The sequence below is a fragment of the Hyaena hyaena genome, unplaced genomic scaffold (assembly GCF_003009895.1).
Source record: "Hyaena hyaena isolate Hyena2069 unplaced genomic scaffold, ASM300989v1 scaffold_5, whole genome shotgun sequence".
Classification (NCBI taxonomy): Eukaryota; Metazoa; Chordata; class Mammalia; order Carnivora; family Hyaenidae; genus Hyaena; species Hyaena hyaena.
The window spans coordinates 8650311-8676600 of NW_024080637.1; the positions used below are offsets into that span (position 1 = coordinate 8650311).

Sequence of the window (26290 nt, forward strand, 5' to 3'; positions counted from 1 at the left end):
GTCAGCACAGACCCTGATGTGGGGCTTGAAGCCATGAACCTTGAGTTCATGACCTGAGCCAAAGTCAGACGCTTAACTTACTGAGCCACCCAGGTGCCCCAAGGAAAATGTATAATCTTAACTGCATGTGTTAGAAGAGAAGAATGCTTAACATTTATGAGGTAATCAATCTCAGGAAGTTTTAATAAGACCAGCAAAATATGCCCAAAGAAAAGTAGAAGGGAATGATAAAAATAACAAATTAATAAAATATAAAGCAAAGGGACATCACCAGGAATGGTGCAGTAAAATGACCTCTGAAATGCTTCTGTATAAAAGCAGTTAGAACACTGCCAAAACTTGTTGAAATCAATTTCTGAAGAACTCTGAAAATAACCAAAGTTTGCAACAATCCAAGGAGTATTTATTGAAGCAACTACCTGAATCATAATGAGGAGAGTGAGATTTACAGTATTTTAACTTGCTCTATTTCTGTCTCCTTCTACCTAACTCCACAGTAGCCCTGAAAAACAAGAGTTCCGACAATCACAGTAAAAAACCCAGCAATCTAGCTGCCATAGGAGGGGACTGGGTGGATTTGGAGCTTTGTAATAACATCATTCTGGAGAAGTGTCATTATTTCATCTATCTTGCAGTTCCCTGGGAACCACCATTCACAAGACTTTTCTGTGTTTGACCTGACAGGGAGCTCACCCATTATAACAATTTTTTCCTCTGTAGAAATTTGTTCAAAGTTTTTACAGGCAGTTACTTAATTTTGTGACTGCCTGGGGCAGTAGATAAGTGTTGGAGCAAACAAAGGGGCTATGGAAAAAACTTAAAAGGAAAAATTGAAAAATGAGATGCCCGAAGAGGTTTTGAAAAGCTGGAATATTATTCCCGGGAATCTTGAAAGCCATGTACATGCATATAGCTATCTTGTCCAGGGCTGTATGCATGCTCAAGAAAGACCTGAGAATGCCTTAAGCTGTCACGGTGGCTGACCTTGAGTGTCTGCACAAGAAGGACATGATGGCTAAAGCAGAGTTTTAAACTAACTGAAGACATGCTCCAATATACACACAGAGCCCTTTGCCAAGGCTGGGAGATTTTGCTGATTCTAGATATTTAAGAAAATCTCTTTGCAACTGGAGAGTACCATTAAGCCAACCACCATGGTTACACTTAATCAAAGAATACAAACTTTACAGAATTAGTTAAGAAAGTCACTAAGTAAATTCGTGGCTTAACAATAGCAGTAACAGCAAACTCTGACAAAAATCTTAATTCCAGAATTATCACATAGTATTATTTAAAATGTTATTTTCAGAAGAAAGTATGTGGGATGTGAAGTATGTCCCATACACAGGAAAAACAGTCAACTGAAACTACCTCTCATGGGGCGTCCAATTTCTGATTTCAGCTCAGGTCTCATGATCTCATGATTTGTGAGTTTGAACCCCACGTCTGGGTGACAGCATGGAACCTGCTTGGAATTCTCTATCTCTCTAAAAAATAAATAAACATTAAAAAAAAAAATAACCTGGGGCACCCGGTTGGCTTAGTTAGTTAAGCATCTGACTTTGTGTCAAGTCATGATCTCATGGTTCTTGAGCCAAGTCCTGCATTGGGCTCTGTGCCAACAGCTCAGAGCCTGGAGTCTGCTTCTGCTTCTGTGTCTCCCTCTCTATCCTATCTGCCCCTTCCTCACTTGCTCTCCATCTCTCTCTGTCTCTCTCTCTGTCTCTCTGTCTGCTTCTGCTTCTGTGTCTCCCTCTCTATCCTATCTGCCCCTCCCTCACTTGTGCTCCATCTCTCTCTGTCTCTGTCTCTCTGTCTGTCTCTCTGTCTGTCTCTCTCAATAAATAAGTAAGTAAATAAATAAGTAAATAAATAAAATAACCTGTCTCTGAGAAAGCCCAGATTTTAGACTTCCTAGGAAAAGACTTTAAGTCAGCTCTTTTAAATATGTTCAAAGAATTAAAGAAAACTCTAAGAATTAAAGTATGAGAATGATGTCTCACTAAATAGTGAATATTAATAAAGAGATACAAATTATCAAAAAGAACCAAATAGAAATTCTGGGGTTGAAAAATATAGCTGGAAAGAAAAATTGACTAGAGGGGCTCACAGCAGATTTGAACTAACAGAGGAAAGAATCCGTGAACTTGGAGACACTTCAAATGGAATTATCCAGTCTGAGGAACACAAAGAAAAAAACAAAAATAAACAAAATCTCAGAGATCTGTGGATACTCTTAATCATATTAACACATGTATTATGGGAGTTCCAAAAGAAAGGTAGAATGAGGTAGAACTTGTGGAGATGTAATAGCCAAAGTCTTCCCAAATTTGATAAAAGAATCCATACATTTAAGAAGTTCACATTATAGTTAACCTTTTGAAAACTAAATATAAAGGGAATCTTGAAACTTCATAGTGAGGAGCAACTCTTTTTTTCCTTAAAAATTTTTTTTACTGTTTAGAGAGAGAGAGATTGTGACTTGGGGAGGGGCAGAGAGAGCAGGCTCCGGCTCTGAGCTGTCAACACAGAGCCCAAAATGGGGTTCAAACCCACAAACCATGAGATCATGACCTGAGCTGAAGTCAGACACTTAAGTACTGAGCCACCCAGGGTCCGCAGGAGCAGCTCTTATACAAAGTAATCTAAATAAAGTAAACAGCTGATTTCCCATTGGAACCATGGGGGCAAGAAGGCAATGGTATGATGTGTTAAAACTGCTGAAAGATTATAAACCAAGAATTCTGTTTAAAAATTTTTAGTATAGTTAACATACAATGTTAACATTATTTTCAGGTGTACGATATAGTGATTCAGCAGTTTTGTGCATTACTCACTGCTGATCAAGATAAGTGTACTCACAATCCCCTTTACCTATTTCACCCATTCCCCCACCTACGTACCTTCTGGTGATCATCTGTTTGTTCTCTGTAGTAAAGAGACTGTTTTTTGGTTTGTCTCTTTTGTTTCCTTTGTTTCTTAAATTCCAAATATGAGTCAAATCATATGGCATTTTTTTCTGACTTATTTTGCTTAGCATTATACTCTGCATCCAGTCATACTGTTGCAAATGGCAAGATTTCATTCGTTTATGTGGCTGAGTATTATTACTGTTATTATTTGTGTGTGTCAACACCCATACACATATACCACATCTTCTTTATCCATTCATCAGTGATGGACACTTGTTCTGTTTCCAGAATTTGGCTGTTGTAAATAATGTTGCTATTAACATAGGGGTACATATAGCCTTTTAAATTAGTGTTTTCCTTATCTTTGGGTAAATAGTGCAATTGCTAGATCATATGGTAATTCTGTATTCAGTTTTTTGAGGAACCTTGATACTGTTTTCTATAGTGGTGTCACCAGTTTGCGTTCCCACCAATATTGCATGAGGGTTCCTTTTTTCCCATATCCTCATCAACACTTGTTTCTTGTATTTTTGATTTTAGCTATTCCTTATAATGAGGTGATATCCCATTGTGGTTTTGATTTGCATTTCCCTGGTGCTGAGTGATATTGATTGAGCATGTTTTCATGTGTCTGTTGGCCATCTGTGTATTTCCTTTGGAGAAATGTCTGTTCATGTCTTCTGTCCATTTTTTAATTGGATTATGTGTGTGTGTGTGTGTTTGTGTGTGTGTGTATGTGTTTAGATAGGTTCTTTATATATTTTAGATACTAACCCTTCATTGGATATGTCATTTGCAGATACCTTTTCCATTTCAGTAGGTTGTCTTTTAGTTTTGTGTTGTTTCCTTCTTTGTGCAGAAGCTTTTTACTCCAGTATAGTCTCAGTAGTTTATTTTTGGTCCTTGCCTAAGGACACATTTCTAAAAAAAGTTTATACAGCCAATGTCAGAGAAATTACTGATTTTGTTTTCTTCTAGGATTTTTATTGTTGCAGGTCTCACATTTAAGTCCTTAATCCATTTTGGGTTTATTTTTATGTATGGTTTAAGAAAGTAGACCAGTTTCATTATTTCGCATGTAGCTGTCCAGTTTTCCCAGCACCATTTGTTAAAGAGAGTATCTTTTCCCTATTGCATATTCTTGCCTCCCTTGTCAAAGATTAATTGATCCTATAATCATGGGTTTATTTGTGGCTCTCTGTTCTTTTCCAGTGATCTATGTGTCTGTTTTTGTGCCAGTACCATACTGTTTTGACTATTACAGCTTTGTAGTATATCTTGATATCTGGCATTGTGATACAGCTTTGTTTTTCTTTTTCAAGCTTGAGTTGGCTATTTGAGGTCTTCTGTGGAACCCCAAATTCAGGATTCATAAAGATTTCAGGATTCATAAAAATTTCACAATTATTTTTTCTTGTTCTGTGAAAAATGCTGTTGGTACTTTGATAAGGATTGCATCAAATCCATAGATTGCTTTGGGTAGTATGGACATTTTAACAATATTTGTCCTTCCAGTGCATGAGCGGGGAATATTTTTCTATTTGTGTCATCTTTAATTTCTTAATAAAAAATTTTTTAATGTTTGTTTATTTTTAAGTGAGAGAGGGAGGGGCAGAGAAAGTGGGGGACAGAGGATCTGAAACAGGCTCCTGCTGACAGCAGAGAGCCCAAACTACCAGGTCATGACCTGAGCCAAAGCCAGATACTTAACCAACTGAGCCACCCAGGCGTCCCTGTCAACTTTAATTTCTTTCATCCATGTTTTACATTTTTCAGAGTACAGGTCTTTTACCTCCTTTTTAAAAATTTTTCCTAGGTATTTTATTTTTGATACGGTTGTAAGTGGGATTGTTTTCTTAATTTCTCTTTCTGGTGCTTAATTATTAGTGTATAGAAATGCAACACAGTTTGCTATATGTTGATTTTTGTATCCTGCAACCTTATTTAATTCATTTATCAGTTTTAGGAATTTTTTGGTGGAGTCTTTTGAGTTTTGAGTATTATGTGCAAATATTGGAAGTCTTTTATTTTTTTTCATTGTCTAACTGTGGCTAGGACTTCTAGTACTGTGTTGAATAAAAGTGGTGAAAGTGGATCTCCTTGTCTTGTCCTGACTTTAGTGGGAAAGCTTTCAGTTTTTCTCCACTATGTATGATGTTATCTGTGGGTTTTTCAAATATGGCCTTTAATATGTTGAGGTATATTCCCTCCAACCTACTTTGTTGGAGGGTTTTTGTCATGAATGGGTTTTGTTCTTTGTCAGATGATTTTTCTATATCTGTTAAAATGATCATGTGATTTTTATTCTTTCTCATGTTGATGTGATGTATCCCATTGATTGATTTGCAGATATTGAACCACTTTTGCATCTCAGGAATAAATCCCACTTGATTGTGATGAATGATTATTTTTCCTTCCTTTTTTTTTTTTTTTAACATTTATTTATTTTTGAGAAACAGAGAGACAGAGACACAGTGCAAGCAGGGGAGGGGCAGAGAGAGAAGGAGACAAAGAATCAGAAGCAGGCTTCAGGTTCTGAGCTGTTGGCATGGAACCCAACACCGTGAGATTATGACCTGAGCCAAAGTCAGATGCTTAATTGACTGAGCCACCCAGGTGTCTCATGAATGATACTTTTAGTGTATTGTTGGATTTGGTTTGTTATTATTTTGTTGAGGAGTTTTGAGTCTTTGTTCATCAGAGATGTTGGCTTGTAGTTCTCTTTTTTTGTAGTGTCTTATTTGGTGGTTTTGAGTCAGAGTAATGCTGGCCTCACAGAATGGTTTTGGAAGATTTCCTTCCTCTTCTATTTTTTGGAATCATTTGAGAAGAGTAGGTATTAACTCTTCTTTAAATGTTTGATAGCATTTATCTGTGAAGCAGTCTGGTCCTGGACTTTTGTTTGTGTGAGCTTTTTGATTGCTGATTCCATTTCATTGCTGGTAACTGGTCTGTTCAAATTTTCTCATTCTTTCTGATTCCAATCCTCAACAAAACACTGTGAAATTATATCCAGCAAAATATGTAAAGGATTATACGCCATGTGATCGGGTGCGATTTATCTCAGGAATGCAAGGTTACAAAGTCAATCAAATGTACATACAAAAAATACATCAATATAATATGCTATATTTATAGAAGAAAAAATACATCTGACTATATAGTCTCCATGTAAATAGAAGAAGCATTAGACAAAATCAAGCATTCTTTCTTGATAAAATATTTCATAAACTAGGAATAAAAGGGAACTTTTTTGATCTCATAAGGAATATTTATGAGTAATTCACAACTCACATCATACTTAATGTTGAAAGGTTTAAAGATTTTCTCTGAATATCAGGATCAAGATGTCAGCTACCACTTCCGCTCAATGTTGTAGGGAGGTGTTAGCTAGGGCAATTAGACAAGAAAATGAAATAAAAGCATGCATATTGGAAAAGAAGTAAAGCTGTCTCTCTTTGCAGATGACATAATCTTGTACAGTTGATTCTCATTGGGGAGAATTTACATACTTATACATACTTCATGGATATGTAAAAAATTTTGAAAATAGTGAAAATTTTTAGTTGCCGGACATATTTTTTGCTGAGATTGAACAAGGCAACACTCGACCTGTTTGTTTTAGCTTTCATATAGAGATGTGACCAGGGGATGGACACACTAGGGAAAGAATGTCTGGCTCCAGAGCCAATTTTTTGGAGTTTAAATTATATCTGTGGCACCCATTAGTGAGGTAACTTTAAGTGAGTTACTTAACACATCTGAACCTCATTCTCTCTTTCCTGAATTAAAACAAGAATCTACTAGGATGAGATAGGACTTAAGGATTTAGGATTTCAGATTAGTGTGTGTGTGTGTGTGTATGTGTGTACACATATTTTCCTCAAGGATAGTGGTTCACTATTTGCTAACTCAGCACTCATGGCAACTTTAGATACCGTAACTACACACATAATGAGAACTTGCTGTTTATAGATAATACAAATTTCACAGAACCGTTGGAGCTAATATTGAGTTTAGCAAGGTTGCTGGATAGAAGATCAGTGTACAAAAATCAATTGAATTTCTATACACTAACAATGAAAAATCTAAAAATGAAATTAAAGGAAAAAATTCCTTTGACCATAACATCCAAAGAAATAAAATACTTAGGAATAATTTTAACAAAGGAAGCATAAGAGTTGTATGTGGAAAGCCACAAAGAAATTAAAGAAATAAAGAAGACCTAAATTACAGAAAAGACATCTCATATATTTTTTTAAATGTTTTTATTTATTTCTGAGAGAGAGAGAGAGAGAGAGGCAGTGTAAGCAGGGGAGGGTCAGAGAGAGAGGGAGACACAGAATCCGAAGCAGGCTTCAGGCTCTGAGCTGGCTGCATAGAGCCCGTGCAGGGATCAAACCCACGAACTGCCAGATCATGGCCTGAGCCGAAGTCGTTGGACGCTCAACCGACTGAGCCACCCAGGCGCCCCAAGACATCTCATATTTATAGATTGTAAGACTTTATATGTTAAGATGGCAATAATTCCCAAATTGGTTTACAGAGTCCATTTACTTTTTATCAAAATTTCAGCTACCTTATTTGAAGACATTAATGAGCTTATCCTTTTTGTCCTTATTTTTAAAAATTTATTTATTTATCTAAATAGTTTATTGTCAAGTTTGTTTACATATAACACCCAGTGTAATGAGCTTATCCTCAAATTCATATGGAAAAGAAGTACCAAGAATAGCAAAAATTATCTTGAAAGAGAACAAAAGTTGAAGGACTCATATTCTCAAATTCAAAACTTACTGACAGGTACAGTGATCAAACCAATATGGTACTGACATAAAGAATAGATCAGTGAAATAGCATTGAAACTCCAGAAATAAACCATTACATTTATGATTAGTTGCAAGGGTGCCGAGAATCCTATTTTCAATGGCAACTAGTAGGTTTTCAACAAATGGTACTGGGACACCTGGATACAGACATAAACAAATTGAGTCACAGACTTAAATGTAAAAGCAAAAATTACAAACTCTGAAGAAAACACAGACATAAATGTTGTGACCTTGGACTTGACAATAGTTTTTCAGATATGACACCAAAAGTAGAAATAATAAAGGAAAAAATAAAGGAAGAAAGTTAGACTTCATTAAAATTAAAAACATTTTTGCTTTAAAGTTTCCCATGTTGAAAGTGAAAAGACAATGAACAACATGGAAGAAATTACTTGCAAATCATGTAACTGATAAAGGACTGATATCCAGAATATATATAGAACTGTTACAGCTCAACAAGAAAAAGACAAATAATCCAATTTAAAAATGGGCAAAAGATTTGAGTAGATATTTCTCCAGAGAGGACACACAGATGGCTAATAAGCACATGAAAAGATGCTCAACATCAGTAGTCACTAGGGAAATGAAAATCAAAACCACAGTGAACTACCATTTCAAAAAGAACAATAACAATTCGTAGTGAGTATTTCAGAAATTGGGACCTCCATACATTGCTGTTGGTGCACCTGTGTTGGAAAACAGTTTAGTGCTTCTTCAAAAAGTTAAACAAACTTATCAAATGTCCCAATATTTCCATACTTAGTATGTAACCTAGAGAATTAAAGACATGTTTACACTTGGGGCGCCTGGGTGGCTCAGTCAGTTAAGCGTCTGACTTTGGCTCAGGTCATGATCACACAGTTCGTGGATTCGAGCCCCGCGTCGGGCTCTGTGCTGGAGCCTGGAGCCTGTTTCAGATTCTGTGTCTCCCTCTCTCTCTGACCCTCCCCTGCTCACGCTGTCTCTCTCTCTCTCTCAGAAATAGATTTAAAAAAAAAAACAAAAAAAAAAAAACATGTCTAAACAAAAACTTGTACATAAATATTTATAGCAGGACTTATATTCATAATAGGTTGAAATGGAAATAACCCAAATGTCCATCAACTGATGAATAAACAAAAGGTGGAATAGCCATATAACGGAATATTATTTAGGAAGAAGAAAGGAATGAAGTCCTGATACATACTACAACATGAATGAATTTTGAAAACATTATGCTAAATAAAAGAGGCCAGACACAAAAGATCCCATAATGTATGATATCATTTATAATGAATATCCAGAATAGACTGAAATTTCATAGAGACCAAAAGTAGAAGAGTGGTTGCCAGGGGCTAGGAGCATAGGGAAAGGAAAAGATTGTTAATGGGTATAGAATTTATTTAGCAGGTAGTGAAATTTTCTGAAATTAGACAATTGTTAATGTTTTCACAATCCTGTGAATGTAGTAAATCTGTTCAATTGTGTACTTAATTTTTAATTTTTATTTTTGAGGAAGAGCATGAGTGTGAGTGAGTGGGGGAGGGGCAGAGAGAGGGGGAAACAGTCTGAAGCAGGTTCCAGGCTCTGAGCTGTCAGCACAGAGCCGACATGGGGCTTGAATTCGTGAACTGTGAGGTCATGACCTGAGCTGAAGTTTGACGTTTAACCAACTGAGCCACCTAGGTGCCCAGTTGTACACTTTAAAAGGGAAATTTTTGCAGTATGTGAATTATTTCTCAGTAGAAACAGTTTCAAGAAAATTAGATGTGAGTTCTTTGAAAAAACTGATGAAATAGAGAAGCTTTTCATGAGACTGGTCAAGGGAAAAAAAGAGTAACGTGCCTATGTCAAGAATGAAAAAGAATATAACTTAGATCTTTCAGATATTGAAAATATAATAAGATATTTTGAATACCTATGCCAGTAAGTGAAAACAACTGAGTGCATAATTCTTAGACATACAGTTTATCAGACCCACACAAGATAAATTATAATTAAAAAGTTTGAATAATCTGGGGTCCCTGGGCTCTGTAAGTTAAGTGTCTGACTTTGGCTCAGGTCATGATCTCACAGCTCGTGGGTTCAAGCCCTTTGTTGGGCTCTGGGCTGACAGCTCAGAGCCTGGAGCCTGCTTTGGATTCTGTGTCTCAGTCTTTCTCTCTCTCTGTCCCTCCCCCACTTGCGCTCTGTCTTTTTCTCTCAAAAATAAACATTTAAAAAGCTTTTTATTAAGTTTGAATAATCTTATAACAAAGATGAATCTAATGAAAAAAAACTTCAAAAATAAACTTTTAGGTTTAGGGTTCTACAAAAAATTGAAGGAATAAATAGTTCCTCCCTCATTTATGAAGATAGAATGACCTATTGACATAAGAAAGTATAATATAAAAAATTTGTAGACCAGACTCATATACAAATAGCAATAAGGATGATACAATAGTACTGAGTTGGGTTGGAAATTATGAGGTAGGGTTAACATGAGAATATCAATTAATGCAGTTCATCACATTGTCAGATTGAGGGAAAAAAATGTATGTAGAAAAAATTATGTGATGAAATTCAGTATCTGGTCATCAAGATGTTCTTAGCCAACAGAGTATAAGTCAACTTTCTCAAGATGATATTTGATTATTTTAAACCAAGATATTTAAATATATCTAATGGTAAAACCTTGAAAACTTTCAAGTTGCAGTCAGATACAAGACAGTTGTAGGTTGTGATCATTTCTGTTTATGGATTTGAAACCTTATTTATTTTTAGTGATATCTGTTTTCCTTGGTTATTGTACAGATTCAGTGATATTGCACCCAAGATCTCAGAAGATTTATATAGTTTTAAATAGCAAAACTAAGTCTAAAATTTATAAGGAGGGTCGCCTGTGTGGCTCAGTCGGTTGAGCGTCCGACTTCGGCTCAAGTCATGATCTCACAGTTCGTGGGTTTGAGCCCCCCATGGGGCTCTGTGCTGACTGCTAGCTCAGAGCCTGGAGCCTGTTTCGGATTCTGTGTCTCCCTCTTTCTCTGACCCTCCCCTTCTCACGCTGTCTCTCTGTCTCTCAGAAATAAATAAAGAAACGTTAAAAAATTAAAAAAAAATTATAAGGAAAGGTAGAGGGCTAATTATTTTTGCATAGGAAAAATAGCAGGTTAGCAGGACTTACAGATACTAAGATTTGTTTTGTAATTATGACATTATGGTATTAAAGGGCTAAGCAAAGAGACCAATGGAACAGAGTAGAAATCCTAGAAACAGACCAGCACATATGTAGACACTTGTTTTTTGTTAGGGGCACTGTGTAGCAGTGATGAAAGAGCTTTTTAAAGAAATGATACAATATAATTTGGCTTCTATAAAATTGACTTCTTCTCAACATACACAAAAAGTCAATTCCAGGTGGATTATAGACCAAAGAGTAAAAAGTACAACTAAAAGTTTTAGAGTTGAGTATAACTTTAGCCTCAGTAAGAATTATCAAACAAGATACAGAAAGCACAAAAAATATGGAAAAATGATACTATATTATGTTCATCAAAAGATACCATAACGAGTGTGGAAAAAGCAAGTATAAAGTAGAAGGATATATTTGCAACACACAAAACCAAGGACTTATATTTAAAATAACTGTTGGGACACCTGGGTGGCTCAGTTGGTTGTGTCTCTTTGATGTCAGCTCAGGTCATGATTCATAGTGTGAGTTGAAACCCCACATGGGGCTCTATGCTGACAGCATTGATCCTGCTTGGGATTCTCTTTCCCTCTCTTTCTCTGTCCCTGCTCTCCCCTTAAATAAACTTTAATTTTAAAAAAGTTAAAAATAACTGTCATTAATTTTTAATTATTAGGTTATATATATAATTATATGTAAAATAATTAAATATATAAAATGGGTAAGTATATATTAGAATCAATAAAAAATACAATGTAATAGAAAAAAGCTTTTAAGTATTTTACAAAAGAAAAAATTCAAATGATTAATAAATATATGAAATGATATTCCGTCTCATTAGGAGTCAGGAAAATGTAAATTAAAGCCAGTATGAGATTTAACTGTACTCTTGAAAGTTATAGTAAATTTTAAAGTCTGATACCAGGTGAGGGTGAGGTTTTGGAGGAATGGAGGAATTGGAACTGCTAGTGAAAATTTTGGTTTTATTTAGTGATGTTGAACATATGCATGCATATGCTGTTACTTAGGAGTTCTTTCCTAGATTTATACCTAGACAAACTTGTGCAGATGTGCCCATTATACATTTGTAAGAATTTATGATAGCATTGATTGTAATAGTCTAAACCTGGAACCAGCCCAAATGTCCATTTGCAATAGCTTGGATGAATAACTTCACACGGTGGAATATCCTACGACAGTGAAAATAAGTGTACCACAGCTGCATATACCATCATGGATATCTATTAAAAAATAGGTAAGGGGTGCCTGGGTGGCTAAGTCAGTTAAGCGGCCGACTTTATGTTCATGTTTTATGAACTTTTCTGTATGGGTGTTATAAATCGTAATTTAAAAAAAAGGTAGTTTGTAGACTTTAAAATATGGAAATGCAGAATATTGTTTAGATTTTACATATCATGATTATGAACTAAATTTCCAACTTAGTAAATTTCTTAATAAAAAAAAAGATGAACAGCTGAGATTTTTCTGAACAAAAACAAATGATAGTTTGTTTTTTTGTTTTGTTTTGTTTTGTTTTTCAGATGGGCTCAATTTTTCATCCATCCACTAATGATCAGAGATGCAATTGACCGGGAAGTTGAAGCTGTTGATAGTGGTAAGAGAAGTGCTTTATATCTTAAGACTGCTTCTTGCATTGACTAGTTATTTAGCACATTTATCAATATTATCACTGGAATATTTTATCCTTTTGTCATAAAGGACAAAATTGAAATAAATGTGTCATTTATTCTTGAACCATTAAAAATGTAATTCATTGTAGATTTGAAATCAAAAACAATGACAGGTTATATTGTTTTTCAGTCAATTTTTTGAGGGTTTTACCATAGTGACTAATCTTTTGGAGGATGGTAGCCTAATTCTTTTTTTTTTTTTTAATTTTTTAAAATAAATATTTATTTTTGAGAGATAGAGACTGCGTGACCAGAAGAGGGGTGGAGAGAGAGGGAGACACAGAATCTGAAGTAGGCTCCGGGTTCCGAGTGGTCAGCACAGAGCCCGATGCAGGGCTCAAACCCACAAACTGCAAGATCATGGCCTGAGCTAAAGTCAGACACCCAGCTGACTGAGCCACCCAGGTGTCCCAGGATGGTAGCCTGATTCTTAAAGTTAATACCGGGTTAACTTTTCTTTGTGCATGAAGAGACGTTTTCTCTGAGGCTTTAAGTAACATGAAGAGACGTTTTCTCTGAGGCTTTAAGTAACATTCTGATACTTAAATAGCTTATTGTGGTGATGCCTGGGTGGCTTAGTCCAATAGCTGTCTGACTCTTGATTTCATTTCAGTTCATGTCATGATTTCATGGTCGTTAAGATTGAGCCTCATGTTGGGCTCTGCACTTAGGGTATGGAACCTCCTTAAGAGTTTCTCTTTCCCTTTCCTCTACCCCTCCTCCCTTCAAAATAAACTAACAAATAAATGGTTTATCCTTTGTTAAGTCTATGGCTTGAATTTTGGTAGTTCTGAAAACATAAATATTTATGGATGAATAAACTAAATCTTTGAGTAGGAAATGCATTTAATTTTGTTTGACAGTTTTTCTTGCCTTTAGGATTTAAAGAATGAAGACCATAAGGGAAAACTGTACTTGTATAGGGTGAGGCTTCATTATAGAGCTGTGCTGTAAATATAATCCCTTAATTACAAAGTACTGATAAATAGCACCACTAGAGAATAGCCTTGCTTGCCTTATTTTAGCATTGGAAACAAATAATACTAGACTTGAGGGGACTTTGAGTTCATTCAGGTTAGACTTGTCTTGCAACAACCTAAGAGGCAGGTTTCTGTTCTTGTTTCTTTTCTTTGTCTTGATTCATTGTTGAATTGTAATAATGACTTACTGCATTCATTAAGAGGAGTAAACTATAGGGGCACCTGGGTGGCTCAGTTGGTTAGTCGTCCGACTTCAGCTCACTCAGGTCATGATCTCGCAGTTTGTGGGTTCGAGCCCTTTGTTGGGCTCTGTGCTGACAGCTTGGAGCCTGGAGCCTGCTTGGATTCTGTGTCTCCTTCTCTCCCTGCCCCTCCCCTGCTCATGTTCTATTTCTCTCTGTCTCTCAAAAATGGATAAATGTTAAAAAAAAAAAATAAAAGAGTAAACAATAGGTAGAAAGAGCCATCTGTTTAAAGTCAGCAGATTTGTGTTTTACTTACAGAAATTTAACTGACCGTGGCCCTCAACTTACTTGTAAAAGAGGGTGAGATAGAACTGTATTCCTTCTAGCTCTTGTAGCTCCTTACAATCAAGGATGTATTTTCTTCACTTTTGTTATCTGCCTACTACACTGTTTCTTTTATCATAGGCCCAGGTAAGTATTTGTTGAGTGGATGATAAATCAAATAACCAGGGAAAACTCTTTTACTACTTTTTGAGATCTAGGAACTATCCTCTGAAGTACTTTGAAGTATGTTTTTCTTCATACAGTTTCTAGATTGGTTGAATTGTTACTATTTACACAATCTTTAATTTGGTTTTATAAGTTTATGTCAGAATATATTTTATTTTGAAATATTATGCAGAAATATATATATATGGACATATACATGTGATATATGTACATACACACACATGCACTAAGTAGTTTTGGTGTAAAATGTAGTTTTGGTGTAAAATGAACTTAAGTAAAAGCTTTGGGTTTTTGTTTTGTTCATTTATTTTTGATGACAGGAGACCTACTTCAGTTTGTGACCTGATACAAATAGCTAGGTATATGTCATTAGTCACTTAACCTTCTAAGTCTGAAGGGTTTACTTGAGATCAAGGAGATGAGGTTGCTTTTAAGTTGTAACCAGTGTAATAACTTTAGTATTCATTAACCAGTTTTGAAAACTCAATAATCTGGTGTTATTTTCTTCTATTCATTTGTGATAGTCTTTCTTCTGTGATTCTTAACTCATTTGCATGTTTTCAGTTGCCTGCTTGCTTGGATGGCCCATTCCATGTAACAAGAGTTGAAGGGAGGTTCAACTTTCCTGGCAGATTCTTCTTCTCATTTTTCTTTTTAAAAAATTCCTTTCCACCTGCTTACAAAAAGATTCTGGGTTTTTAATTTATTATGTAGATCTAACTTCATTGCTCTTATCACTGTGCTCGCATTGACAATCTGTTTTTGGCCTAATCTTTCAAAGGCGTGGTTATGCACTTATATTTATAAGCACTTATTTACTCATTGCAGATAGGTTTGTTTAGTGTTTTACAGTTTTACATTTGATAACAGAAACTCATGTCGGTGTCTATAGGGTAGGTTTTAAAATGGGATTAATTTATTGCTAAAAGATTGTAGAGAAAAAAATGTTCTTAGTGATTAGTTTTTTATTTTAGTAATAGTTCATGCTCTCACAGAAATAATTGTAATTTCCTACAGAATATGTCTTAGTGATTGTTATTGAGGATATGGCCCTTTTAACCTAATCACATAGCAGAATATGTTCTCTAAATGTTCAGATATTTGTACTCTATTTTTATCAGTTGTGGAGAGAGTTTTTGTGGATATGTTTATATGTCTGTTAGCTTCCTTTTGCCACTGAACAAATGACAAGAAACTTGGTGGCTCAAAATAGCACAAATTTGTTTTCTTAAATGTTTGGAGGTCAGAAGTCTAAATTATTTCCTTAAGGCTGCATTCCTTTAGGAGGCTCTAAGAGAGAAGCTGTTTCCTACCCTTTTCCACTTTCTGGTTATCATCTACATCCCTAGGCTATGGTTCCTTTCTCTATATTAACAGTCATCAGAATAAAATCTTCTCTCCTCTCTGAAGTCTGCTTCTGTCCTTAGATCTTTTCTCTGACTTGGAACCTCTTGCCTTTCTAAGTACCCTTAGGATTATATTGGGACCCAGATAATCCAGGATGACCTCTCCTTCTCAGGATCCTTAATTTAATTCATACCCACCAAGTTCCTTTGGCCATGTAAAGTAACATATTCACAGGTTTTAGAGATTAGGGTGTGTACATCTTTGGGAGCTATTATTCAATCTACCACACTTAATAATGGAATTGTTTTTCTCATGTTGTAGCCATATCTTCATTTTTTTTATTATTTACTTGTTGAAGCTCTATATATATTTTACTGTCTCATTGTTGATTTAGACTTTCATGATTTATAACTAAAGTATTTTGAATATGTTTACTTTTGTTTCTTCCTTTCCCTACTGTCACCTCTTTCTACTCTCATAAGCAAATATAACAGTGATGTCCCCTAATCAGTTTTCTTGTCTCTTCTTTTGCTTTCCTTCAACCCATTCTCTACTTTTACTACTAGAATGAATTTACTAAAGTCTAAATCTGATGTCACTCTTCTTATTAAACATCTGCAATGCTTTGCCACTACTCCTATGATAAATGATAATAGCTGACATTTTGAGCACATATTATGTACATTAGTGATTATAATTCCACATTGTCCTTATTTGACATGTAATGAAACCCAAGGCTTACAGAGGTGAAGTAATTAACACAAAGTTCCAGAATCAGTTCCTCAGTTTTTTTCAAAAACTGTATCTGGGGGTTCCTGGGTGGCTCAGTCAGTTAAACGTCTGACTTAGGCTCGGGTCATGATCTCATGGTTTGTGGGTTCGACCCCCGCATCGGGCTCTGCTGACAGCTCAGAGCCTGGAGCCTTCTTCGGATTCTGTCTCTCCCTCTCTCTCTGCCCCTCCCCCATTCATGCTCTGTTTCTCTCTGTCTCAATAATAAATAAACATAAAAAAATTAAAAACAAAGCAAAAAAACTGTATCTGTTTTTCAGAGGTGCCATAATCTCCTAAGTTTTTTCTCCTTAGAATGTTTAGCACACTCCCATTTCTCCTTCCGTTCCTATTCCCTAGAAGACTCTAGTTTGTCCCTCAATTCTCAGCTTGAGTCATTCTGTGGAAAGCCTTCCTGAGCCTGTCCCTTGCCACAAATAAGACAAAATTAGGTTAAGTGACAGCCCTTGTATATATTGAAATACTCTATGTGTTTTAGCACTTAACCATAGCATACTGTAATTTCTACTGATCCTAAGCTCTTGTGATTATTAAACCACTCCATTGGTCTCTTTGCTGCCTTTGAATTCATTAAGGTATTTCTTGTCTTAAAGCCTTTGAATTTATAATTTCCATACCGGGAAAACTTGCCCAAAACTTCTTATGACATCATTCTCACTTTATTTGGATTTTGCTCACTTGTCACCACCTTAGGCCCTATATGACCATCCTGTTGTCACTTTCCATTCTCTTACACAGATTTATTTTTCTTATAGCACCAACCACTGACATTATGTTTAGAATCTGTTGTTTTACTTATGGTTTATCTCCTCTATTAGATTGTAAACTCTTTACGGGCAAGGACTGGGTCCATTTTTTTCACACTTCTGGCTCTAGCAATTGGTTCAGTAGTACCTGCCTCATAGAAGATGTTCAGTAAGTAATTTTTGAGGGAATATCTCTTGTCTTATTTAATCCTTATAAAAATCCTATGAACTAAGTACCAGTAACTCCATTTTATAGTTGCAGAAATAGAATCAGGGAAGTTAGGTAACATCCTCAAGGCTGTGCAGTGTAGTAAATGGCAGAATTGGGTTCTGACTTCAAAGTGATTGTTCTGAACAATTAATATTTTATTAGTGACATAGCTGGTTTTGGAGGAAATTTAAATAGTACTTATGACAGAGTTCCCAGGTAATAAGAAATTTGCTTTAACATCTTATTAAAACACTTTATCAGTAAATCCTTGGACGTAGCATTTCTAGAATTGAAACCTTCAGATTATTAACTATCTTGTTTCATTTGAAAATAAAGGAGAACCTCTAGGAAGGTGCATTGACTCCCTAAAGATACAGAATATGTTAAATTATAGAGTCTGGTCTGGGTCATTGAGTTTTCCACTTCAGTCTTATAACACAAAAGTCATAAAATTAATTTTTTTTACTTCCTTACTTTCAGCCCTGTGCAATTCATTTCTTGAATTTCTAATAATAAAGCAAGTACTAAATTTATTTTATTAAAAGTGTTTGTTTAAAACTGACAGAATATCAACTTGCAAGACCTTCTGATGCAAACAGAAAGGAAATGTTGTTTGGAAGCCTTGCTAGACCTGGACATCCTATGGGGAAATTTTTTTGGGGTAAGGTGCTTTATGTATCTTATTTCTTCTTCTCCTCCTCCTCCCCCCTCCTCCTCCCTCCTCTCCCTTTCTCCCCCTCCTGCTTTCAGAAGTGTTATTTTTTTTTAATTTAAATTTTAGTTAACATACAGTGCAATCTTGGTTTCAGGATTAGATTATTTCCTATTTTCTAATTGGAGAAAGTGGAGAATATGAAAAGTTGATAAAGAATGGAAGATTGTGAAAGCAAAGTGGCTAAGCACCTTTTATCTTTTAGGATAGTTAGGCAGCTTTTGAAATAGAATGTAGTTGAGCGTGCATGTATTTGGTTCTCTGACATTAGGTATATCAAGAATAGCACCTAATGTTTTGTGAATGCTTTCTGAGTGCCAGATACTCTGCTAACACTAAATGCGTTAGTTACTTCATTTGATCATTGTAACAATGTTATGAACTGGGTCCCATTATTATAAAGATAAAGAAACAGGCTCAAGGAAGTTATTTAATTTCCTTAAATCACACAGTGTTGGATATGAGATTTGGACCTCTATTTTTATATGATTATAAAGTCTGTGCTCTAGCCCAATCTGGCATTTCCATTTATTAACAGAGATTAAGCAGTGATTTCTCTAATAGTTTTTGAGCTGTGACCAAATTTTGTTTAACTGGTAAGCTGTTTAAATGGTATGTTTTTATAATGGCTTTTTCTTAGTGTTAGAGTTCATTCATAGCCTTATATTAACCCTTTTGACCATGAGTAGAATCTGAGATGAGTTGATCTAAATAGTACTTTGTTCAAAAGATGTTCTGCTTCCCTGTACATCTTGTACAGTTATATGCAATTTATATGACAACCTTGCTTTATTTGGTTTATTTTTAAGGATTATGTAGAATATTATTAAAATAATATGATAAAACCTGAATTGAACACTAGACTAATGATTAAGAAAAGAAGCTGAAGGCAATTACTGTTTTTAAGGTATTGTCAATTGGAGATTAATTCCTTATGTGTTAAAATATACTTCAGAATTGTTTCTCGGGAATTTTTGTCCTGTGTTGGTATTATTGTTATACATTGGTTCTATATTCTTGAGTCACTTAGACTCCTTAGTTATGTATCAGTAGCAGAGCATGCATTTTTTGGTGTAGAGGCTTTTGACAAAGTAAACATATTTAAAAATTTTTAATTTTAGTGTAGTTCAAAGTAAACATTATTTCTGTGATAATTCTTTTTTTTTTTTTTTTACAGGAAATGCTGAGACATTGAAACATGAGCCAAAAAGGAATAATATTGATACACATGCTAGATTGAGAGAATTCTGGATGCGTTACTATTCTGCCCATTATATGACTTTAGTAGTTCAATCCAAAGGTAGTGTATTATCTATTATGGCCCTTAGAATTATGTTAAGTAATGCTTTCTTAGGATTTGTTTGCCTTGATCAGTGTTACAGGGCATTATTAATTATTTTAGTGTTTGACCTTAATATGACCCAAAAGAAGTCAGGATTTGGAAAAGTCCCGTAACAAGTGGCACAGCTTCATGAGCACAAAATCATCTGATTCTCAGGCAAATGTTTGTTTCTTTTATAGACATAGTTCTTATCTCTAGGCTGGTTTGTGAGTTTACTGATGTTCTAATAGGTCATAAATTGGTCTTTTAAGTAACATTTAGTTGCCGCCTCTGTTATCCTTGGTTTTGCGTTTAATATGTATTAATCATAAACTCTGACAGGGCAAAGTGTCTGACAGGATATAGGGTCCAGAAAAATGGCATGATTAATTGAAATCCGTCATGGTGATAAATAGCAAAAGTACCTTAAATGTAAAATACTGATCAGTAGTTCTACTCTTTTCCTTTTATCATTATCTTCAGCAACTTGTGTTAACTTTTTATCAGTAATCAGAAATCATGGTAGTTTTCTTTTGTTTTCTTTATACTTCAGGAAGTTGCCAGACTTCCTTTTTGACATATGTTATAGTTTGCACATTTAATTTTGAAAAAGTAATCTTCTCACCCTGATATGACTCTTCTTTAAATGAAATTTTGTTTTCTCATTGTTAAAATTGAAATTGGAACTGATTTGACACTTAAATATAAAATGTTTTTTCATTTAATATCAAAATTAGTCCATTAAAGTTGATTTGAATGTAAAGCTATGGCTATAGAATGGTAGATTCTTTTGTTCAGATTACAGATGTGTGTCTAGATTCCTTTTACAACATTTGTTAAAATAGGCAGTTCTATATTCAGTATATAATTTACAGTTTTAATTACTATTTCCAAATGTGTCATGAATATGCATTTTTCTTCAACTATATATTGTTTCCTTTGCGTTCTTTTTCTCTGTAGTAACAAATATATTAATGCTTGTTGCAGATTTCTAAAATAAGCCCTAGATATTTGATACAATTTAAATTTAATTGTTTTTTTAAGCATTAGCATTTATTATCCATTTAAGAGTTATATGTATAGATAGTATAGAATAAATTCAGGACTTGATTAGTCTAATCTGTATCTTGTGTTTTACGTAATGAGGCATCTCTTGAAAATTAGTGAAACTTGTGTCTGGTGGAAGTACAAATACTATTTGGTAATAGTAATGAGTCAGTGGGATAAAGGCAAAAGGTGTCTATTTTCCCTGATTTCTGCTTTACTAGAAATTTCATAAGAATTTTGTATAGATGTAAGAATCAAAAGAAGATAGAAATCATATTATATGAAACCTAAGAGGAAGACTTATGGATTAAAACCTCAGCAAGTATAAATTAATGTAAAATAAGGGGAATGTTGAAAGTACTAATGAAATGTTGAGAAAGAAAGATCAGTACAGTGTGGATTAATTGGGAGAAATGTTCCTACAAGAATTAGGTTTTAGAATGGAGTAGGAGGGTGGAGATATTTTTACTCTTGACTCTCCACACTAGCCTAGTGATAAACAAAAACTTTCCTTTTTTTTTTTTTAAACTTGTGTATGTTTTCTGACTTTACCAACTAGAAATATAGGCGTCTAATAAAATTATATGTGTCTTAGGTTTTTCTTAACTGTTGTTTTGGTTGTTGTTGTTGCTACTCATATTGGTTAAGGAGTGGCAAGTAATGCCCAAATTAAAGTATCCTTTTGTTTTATACCTAAGATCTGTGAGAAATCTAATTGTATTTCTACCTTCAATAACAACATTGCATTTCCCTATCTCCTACCTGCCCTCCCCAAAGAAACACTGGATACTTTGGAAAAGTGGGTGACTGAAATCTTCTCTCAGATACCAAACAAGTAAGACATTCATTTTCATAAACCATATGCTTTAGAATTAAAGAAGCATCTTTTGTATGAATCCCAGAGGTGGTTTTTTAATTTTTTAATTTTTTTGGCTGGGGAAGGGGTGTTACTTTTTTTACACAGGTGATTAAATTAAGACCTAAAGTGGTTTAGGAAGATCACACAGCTTTTGATTGGGAAAACTAAGATGAGAGCCCAAGTTTCCATAATGTCTATAGTTCAAAATATGTAAGCTTGCAAACTTACAGTAAGCAGTAATTCTGAAAAATTTATGGCTCTTTCCCCTTTTACATTTATTCAGAGTTTCTTTGTTACTATGTAGAGTGTTTGACACTATGTTGTGAAAGGAAGTGTTATATGGAGAAGCAGAGTATATACACACTTGTATACCCTTCCTCAGAACAAATTGTGTTGTGAAAAAAAATTTTTTTTTAATGTTTATTTTTGAGATAGAGAGCACGAGCAGGGCAGGAGCAGAGAGAGAGGGAGACACAGAATCCAAACAAGGCTCCAGGCTCTGAGCTATCAATACAGAGCCTGACTTGGAGCTCAAACTCATAAGCTGTGAGATATGACCTGAGTTGAAGTCAGACACTTAACTGACTAAGCCACCCAGGTGCCCTGAAAGTTTGTTTTTTAAATCCGTTGTTTTGAACTTGGAATGCTTTCCTCCAAAAGAGAAATAATCTTGTAGGTGATGATTGACTTTCCATACTAGCTAAAAAAGTATTTCATACATTTGAACCAAATTATCTTTTATTAGAAATTGTATATAGAATTCCAGTTCAAAAAGCTACTGCTTGTTGTCTACCTCAAATTCATCAAAATAATACAGATATTTAAAATACATTTTATTGCTACATTTTTGTTATAATGATTATAAAAACTTAAATCTTAAGCAATTAAGTCCTTTTTTTCTACTCCTAGTATTTTGCATTTTAATAAAATAGATGAACAATTTTTTTCTTGCATCAGGTGAGTAAGCTAGAATTTTTTTCCAGTTCCTCATTCGAGGCCATACTTTTAAGTTTATGAAAGAAAAATTAGCTATGAAAATGTTAGAATAATTTGTAATAACAACTGCTTGATTATTATTAACTTGGCTTTATGTAAATTTTCATTGATAATTAGCAGTACTTTCTATGTATGGAAAGATAATGAAAGCCATGCCAAAGTTGTGTGGTTGTTTTGTTTTTGGTTGTTTTGATAAGAAATGAGTATGAGCTATGAAAATGTTAAATGGCAGATTGAAATGTGTTTTACTGTGAAACTTTACAAATAAAATCAGAGGTTTGTTGACTGGAGAGATTCGTTAGAGCCTGTCAATTCCTAATAAGCATTTTTAGAAATTCTCTTAAATAGTATTCACTAATAACTTTAGTTCTAAAAAACTCTTCCAGGTTATTTAAAAATAATTCATATTGACCATGTTTTAGAAAAAAGTTAATATCTTCATCCACATAAGAAGCCTCTAGAAGGAAAGGCCTTTAAATACCATAGTGCCTAATACAGTGCTTCATACCTAATAATTATTTCATATATATTTGTTGACTTCAAAAAATATCTCTAATATGTTTTCTTTATGAAGTAGCTTTATATATGAGGAGAACTGAAGTTGAATGGGGCTGATAGAGGCAGTAAATATTGGGAGGGGAGACCCTTCATTTGTTTTCTGTCTCCCATGAGTTTCAAAGGTATTTGAGTTACTAGGACTGAGGTTGACAGTTCAGGATTTTGTGGCTTTGTTGCCATCTATTTGCTTATGCCTAGAATGCTTTTCTGTCAGGAATATGTAGAATAGATTATAAATACCTATCAGTTAGGCATCCCTAAAGATACTGCTTATAAAGGCTTTTGCCAATTAAATTTTAATATATGTGTTTTATTTTCAGTGGGTTACCCAAACCAAACTTTGGCCATTTAACGGATCCATTTGACACACCAGCATTTAACAAACTTTATAGAGGTTCGTGAACCAAAGGTTTAAAACTGTTTGAAATAACTTTAGCGCATTCTCTAAAACATAATTGAGGCTGCCAATTTTCTTTGAAAATGATAACACAACAGAAAGTACAGCTGGGTTGGAAAGGAAGTAGAAAGACAGAGATCCAATTAGTGACAGATAGCAGGCCAGTAACTGGCAGGTGATTAGTCTGCAACCCTGCTGCTACTTAAGTCTGCTTCATGCTTTGTCCCTGTTTTCTCCTTGTTCCTTTTTGTTCTTTGGTTTTTGTTTCTTTCCTATTTCATTTTATCTTTGTTCTATTCTTTGTTAAACTTAAAAAGAGAAAAATAGAGGATGGATAACACTTTGGAAATTATTTCTTTTTATATAATTATAAAAACAATTTTTGTTAAATGAAAAAATATAAAAATGAAGTGTAAAGAAATAAGGGGGGAAATCACTTCATTTTGGCAACTTTCCTTTTGACAGTTTCTAGAGGCATATTTTAACATACTCAAGATGATAATGTTTTATCATCTTGAGTATGTTAAAATATGTACACTTCTTTTTTCATTTAATATTTGTGATAATTTCCCAATGAGCTATGCTATAATTTACTTAACAATTTGGTCATAGTGAATATTGCAGAAATATTCTTAATTCAACTTTGTTCTTTTTAACATGGCAGATTTTTTTCTTTTTTTCCTAATTGCTTAGGTATTCCCTCCACTTCCTCCTTCACCCCATTGACAGTCTTTCTCCTCTTCCCTTTCTTTAATCAATGACTGTTTTGTCACATGCTTTATCTGCTTTCTGCTCTATTCTATCTAAGCTGACTCTTCCCAGAGACAACTTATTTTCAGTTGTATTCTTTCTGGCTTTATATTTTTTCTTCATAGAATCATAGAGTAATAGCGCTGGGAAGAATCTTAGAGCATTTTAGCCTAACTCCTTTACCATACTATAAGAAGACAGATACAGAAAGATTTAAATGCAAATGATTTTTCTCAAGGTCATATAAACACATATAGCAAGATAGATGTAGGAATAGATTTTGACCATGGTCTCCTGATTCCTAGTCCTATATCCTTTCTTGCAAGAAGGGATCCATCCTTAGGAGCGTTTCATATTTCATAGTTTTTTCATCCATGTTTTTTCCGCCTGTGAAACCAAATTGAAAAGAAATTTATTAAATTGCATTAATCAAATTGGAAAATTGGCAACTTGAAATAATAATTGCATTGTATTTAACCTTCCCCTGTTTATTGGAGGATGAAATATATTGCCATAAAAAATCGTGTAGCATAATAAAAATTATGGAGAGACACTTATATCTGTTTTTCTGAAAAATATTTTTGTTTAGTTGTTCCAATCAGGAAAATTCATGCTCTGACCATCACATGGGCACTTCCCCCTCAACAGCAACATTACAGGTAAGAGTTCAAGGGCAAATACACTGAATGAGAGTCATATTTTTAAAGAATAATAAATGGTTTAAGTTTGAGGGTTCTGTAATGTTATAAAACTGGGACCTCACTACTTCTAGAGTTTTCAAGCCATGCTATATATTTTAATGTCTTCTTGGATATAAAAACTAGGGTTTTCTTATAGCTAGTTATCTTTTCTGAGTCTTTGAAATTATCTTTGTGTGGATGCTAATTTTTGTAATTATTTTCTTTAGTACTTTGAGTACAAAAATATATTAGCTTATAATTTATTTGTCAGTCGTGATCATTTAGTCTGATTTTTAATTTTTTTTTAATTTTTAATTATTTTTAAATTTTAAAATATTTTTTTAAATTTTATTTTTGAGAGAGAGAGAGAAAGCGAGCGAGCATGGGGGAGACACAGAATCTGAAGCAGCCTTCAGATCAGACAGACACTTAAATGACTGAGCTACCCAGGCGACCCTCGTTTGATCTTGTTTTAAAAGTAAAGTTAACCCAGAGCGGTGTGATCATGACCTTAGTTGAAGTCGTATGCTTAACTGACTGAGCCACCCAGGTGCCCCTGTGCTGACAGCTCAGAGCCTGGAGCCTGCTTTGGATTCTGTGCCTCCCCTTCTCTCTGTGCCTCCCATGCTCATGCTCTCTCTCTGTTTCTCAATAATGAATAAATGTTTAAAAAAAATTTTTAAAAAGTAAAGGTAAATAATTTTGAGCCTAGAATATGACGATAATTGAAATCTCAACGACTTACACCTTTGAGGTGGTAATGAGTTAGGAAAGATTTATTCAGATTAGGAAAACATTTTAACTGAGCAATATAGCATGGGCTAAGAAGTTCTTTAAAGATAAAGATCAATGCCTACAAATACTTTTCTGATTAAAAACAAATGCTAATGAAATGGCCATTGGCCAACAAAACCAAACCATAAGAATAAACACACAAGCAAAGGTAATAATGTTGCTTCAGTTCAGCAAAATGTTTTTTTCCCCCACATATATGATAGAATATTCAAACATCCCATCAAGAATGGTATGCCTATAGTGAAAAAGCAGAGATGTGTATTGTCTACTTGCTTTTGGTGCAAGGATAGTATAGGAAAAAGAGTGTACATCGATTGTGTAGTTATGGTAGAGTGTCCCCAAAAGTGTTAAAATTCTTATGTGCACATTTATTTGTTTATTTAATTTTGAGAGAGAGAGTGAGAGAGAGAGAGAGAACGCACACACCTGAGCAAGGGAGGAGCAGAGAGAGAGGGAGGGAGGGAATCCCAAGTGGGGCATTCTGACGTGAGATCCCATGGGACATGAGAACATGACCTGAGCCAAAATCAAGAGTTGGACACCTAACTGGCTGAGCCACCTACATGTCCCTATTATATGCATATTTAAAAGTTTATTCTATTTAAGTTTTTACTGTAAAAATAATAAATGCTTGTAAAATTTTAAAATAGGACAAAAGAATATTTAGTAAAAAGTAAAGCTGTGCTTCCCCATTTCTTTGTTTCCTAAAAGATAGGCCCAACATTTTTAGTTTCTTATATATCCTTTAGACATAAAGCAGTGAATATGAAACATGCCTTTTTTTATGAAAATGAAATTATACTGTATATACTATTTTTCCTTTT

The 26290-nt window shown here is 34.4% G+C and overlaps 1 protein-coding gene across 2 annotated transcripts in view; it reads left to right on the top strand.

Moving 5' to 3' along the window:
• Nucleotides 1-26290, top strand: part of NRDC (nardilysin convertase) — a 118394-nt gene that overhangs the window by 61153 nt on the left and 30951 nt on the right. For both annotated transcript variants that reach the window (XM_039238568.1, XM_039238577.1), the window contains 6 exons: nt 12431-12504; nt 17917-18012; nt 19241-19363; nt 21209-21266; nt 23165-23238; nt 24581-24650. In XM_039238568.1, coding sequence (XP_039094499.1) covers nt 12431-12504; nt 17917-18012; nt 19241-19363; nt 21209-21266; nt 23165-23238; nt 24581-24650 — 495 coding nt within the window. The remainder of the gene's footprint in view (nt 1-12430; nt 12505-17916; nt 18013-19240; nt 19364-21208; nt 21267-23164; nt 23239-24580; nt 24651-26290) is intronic.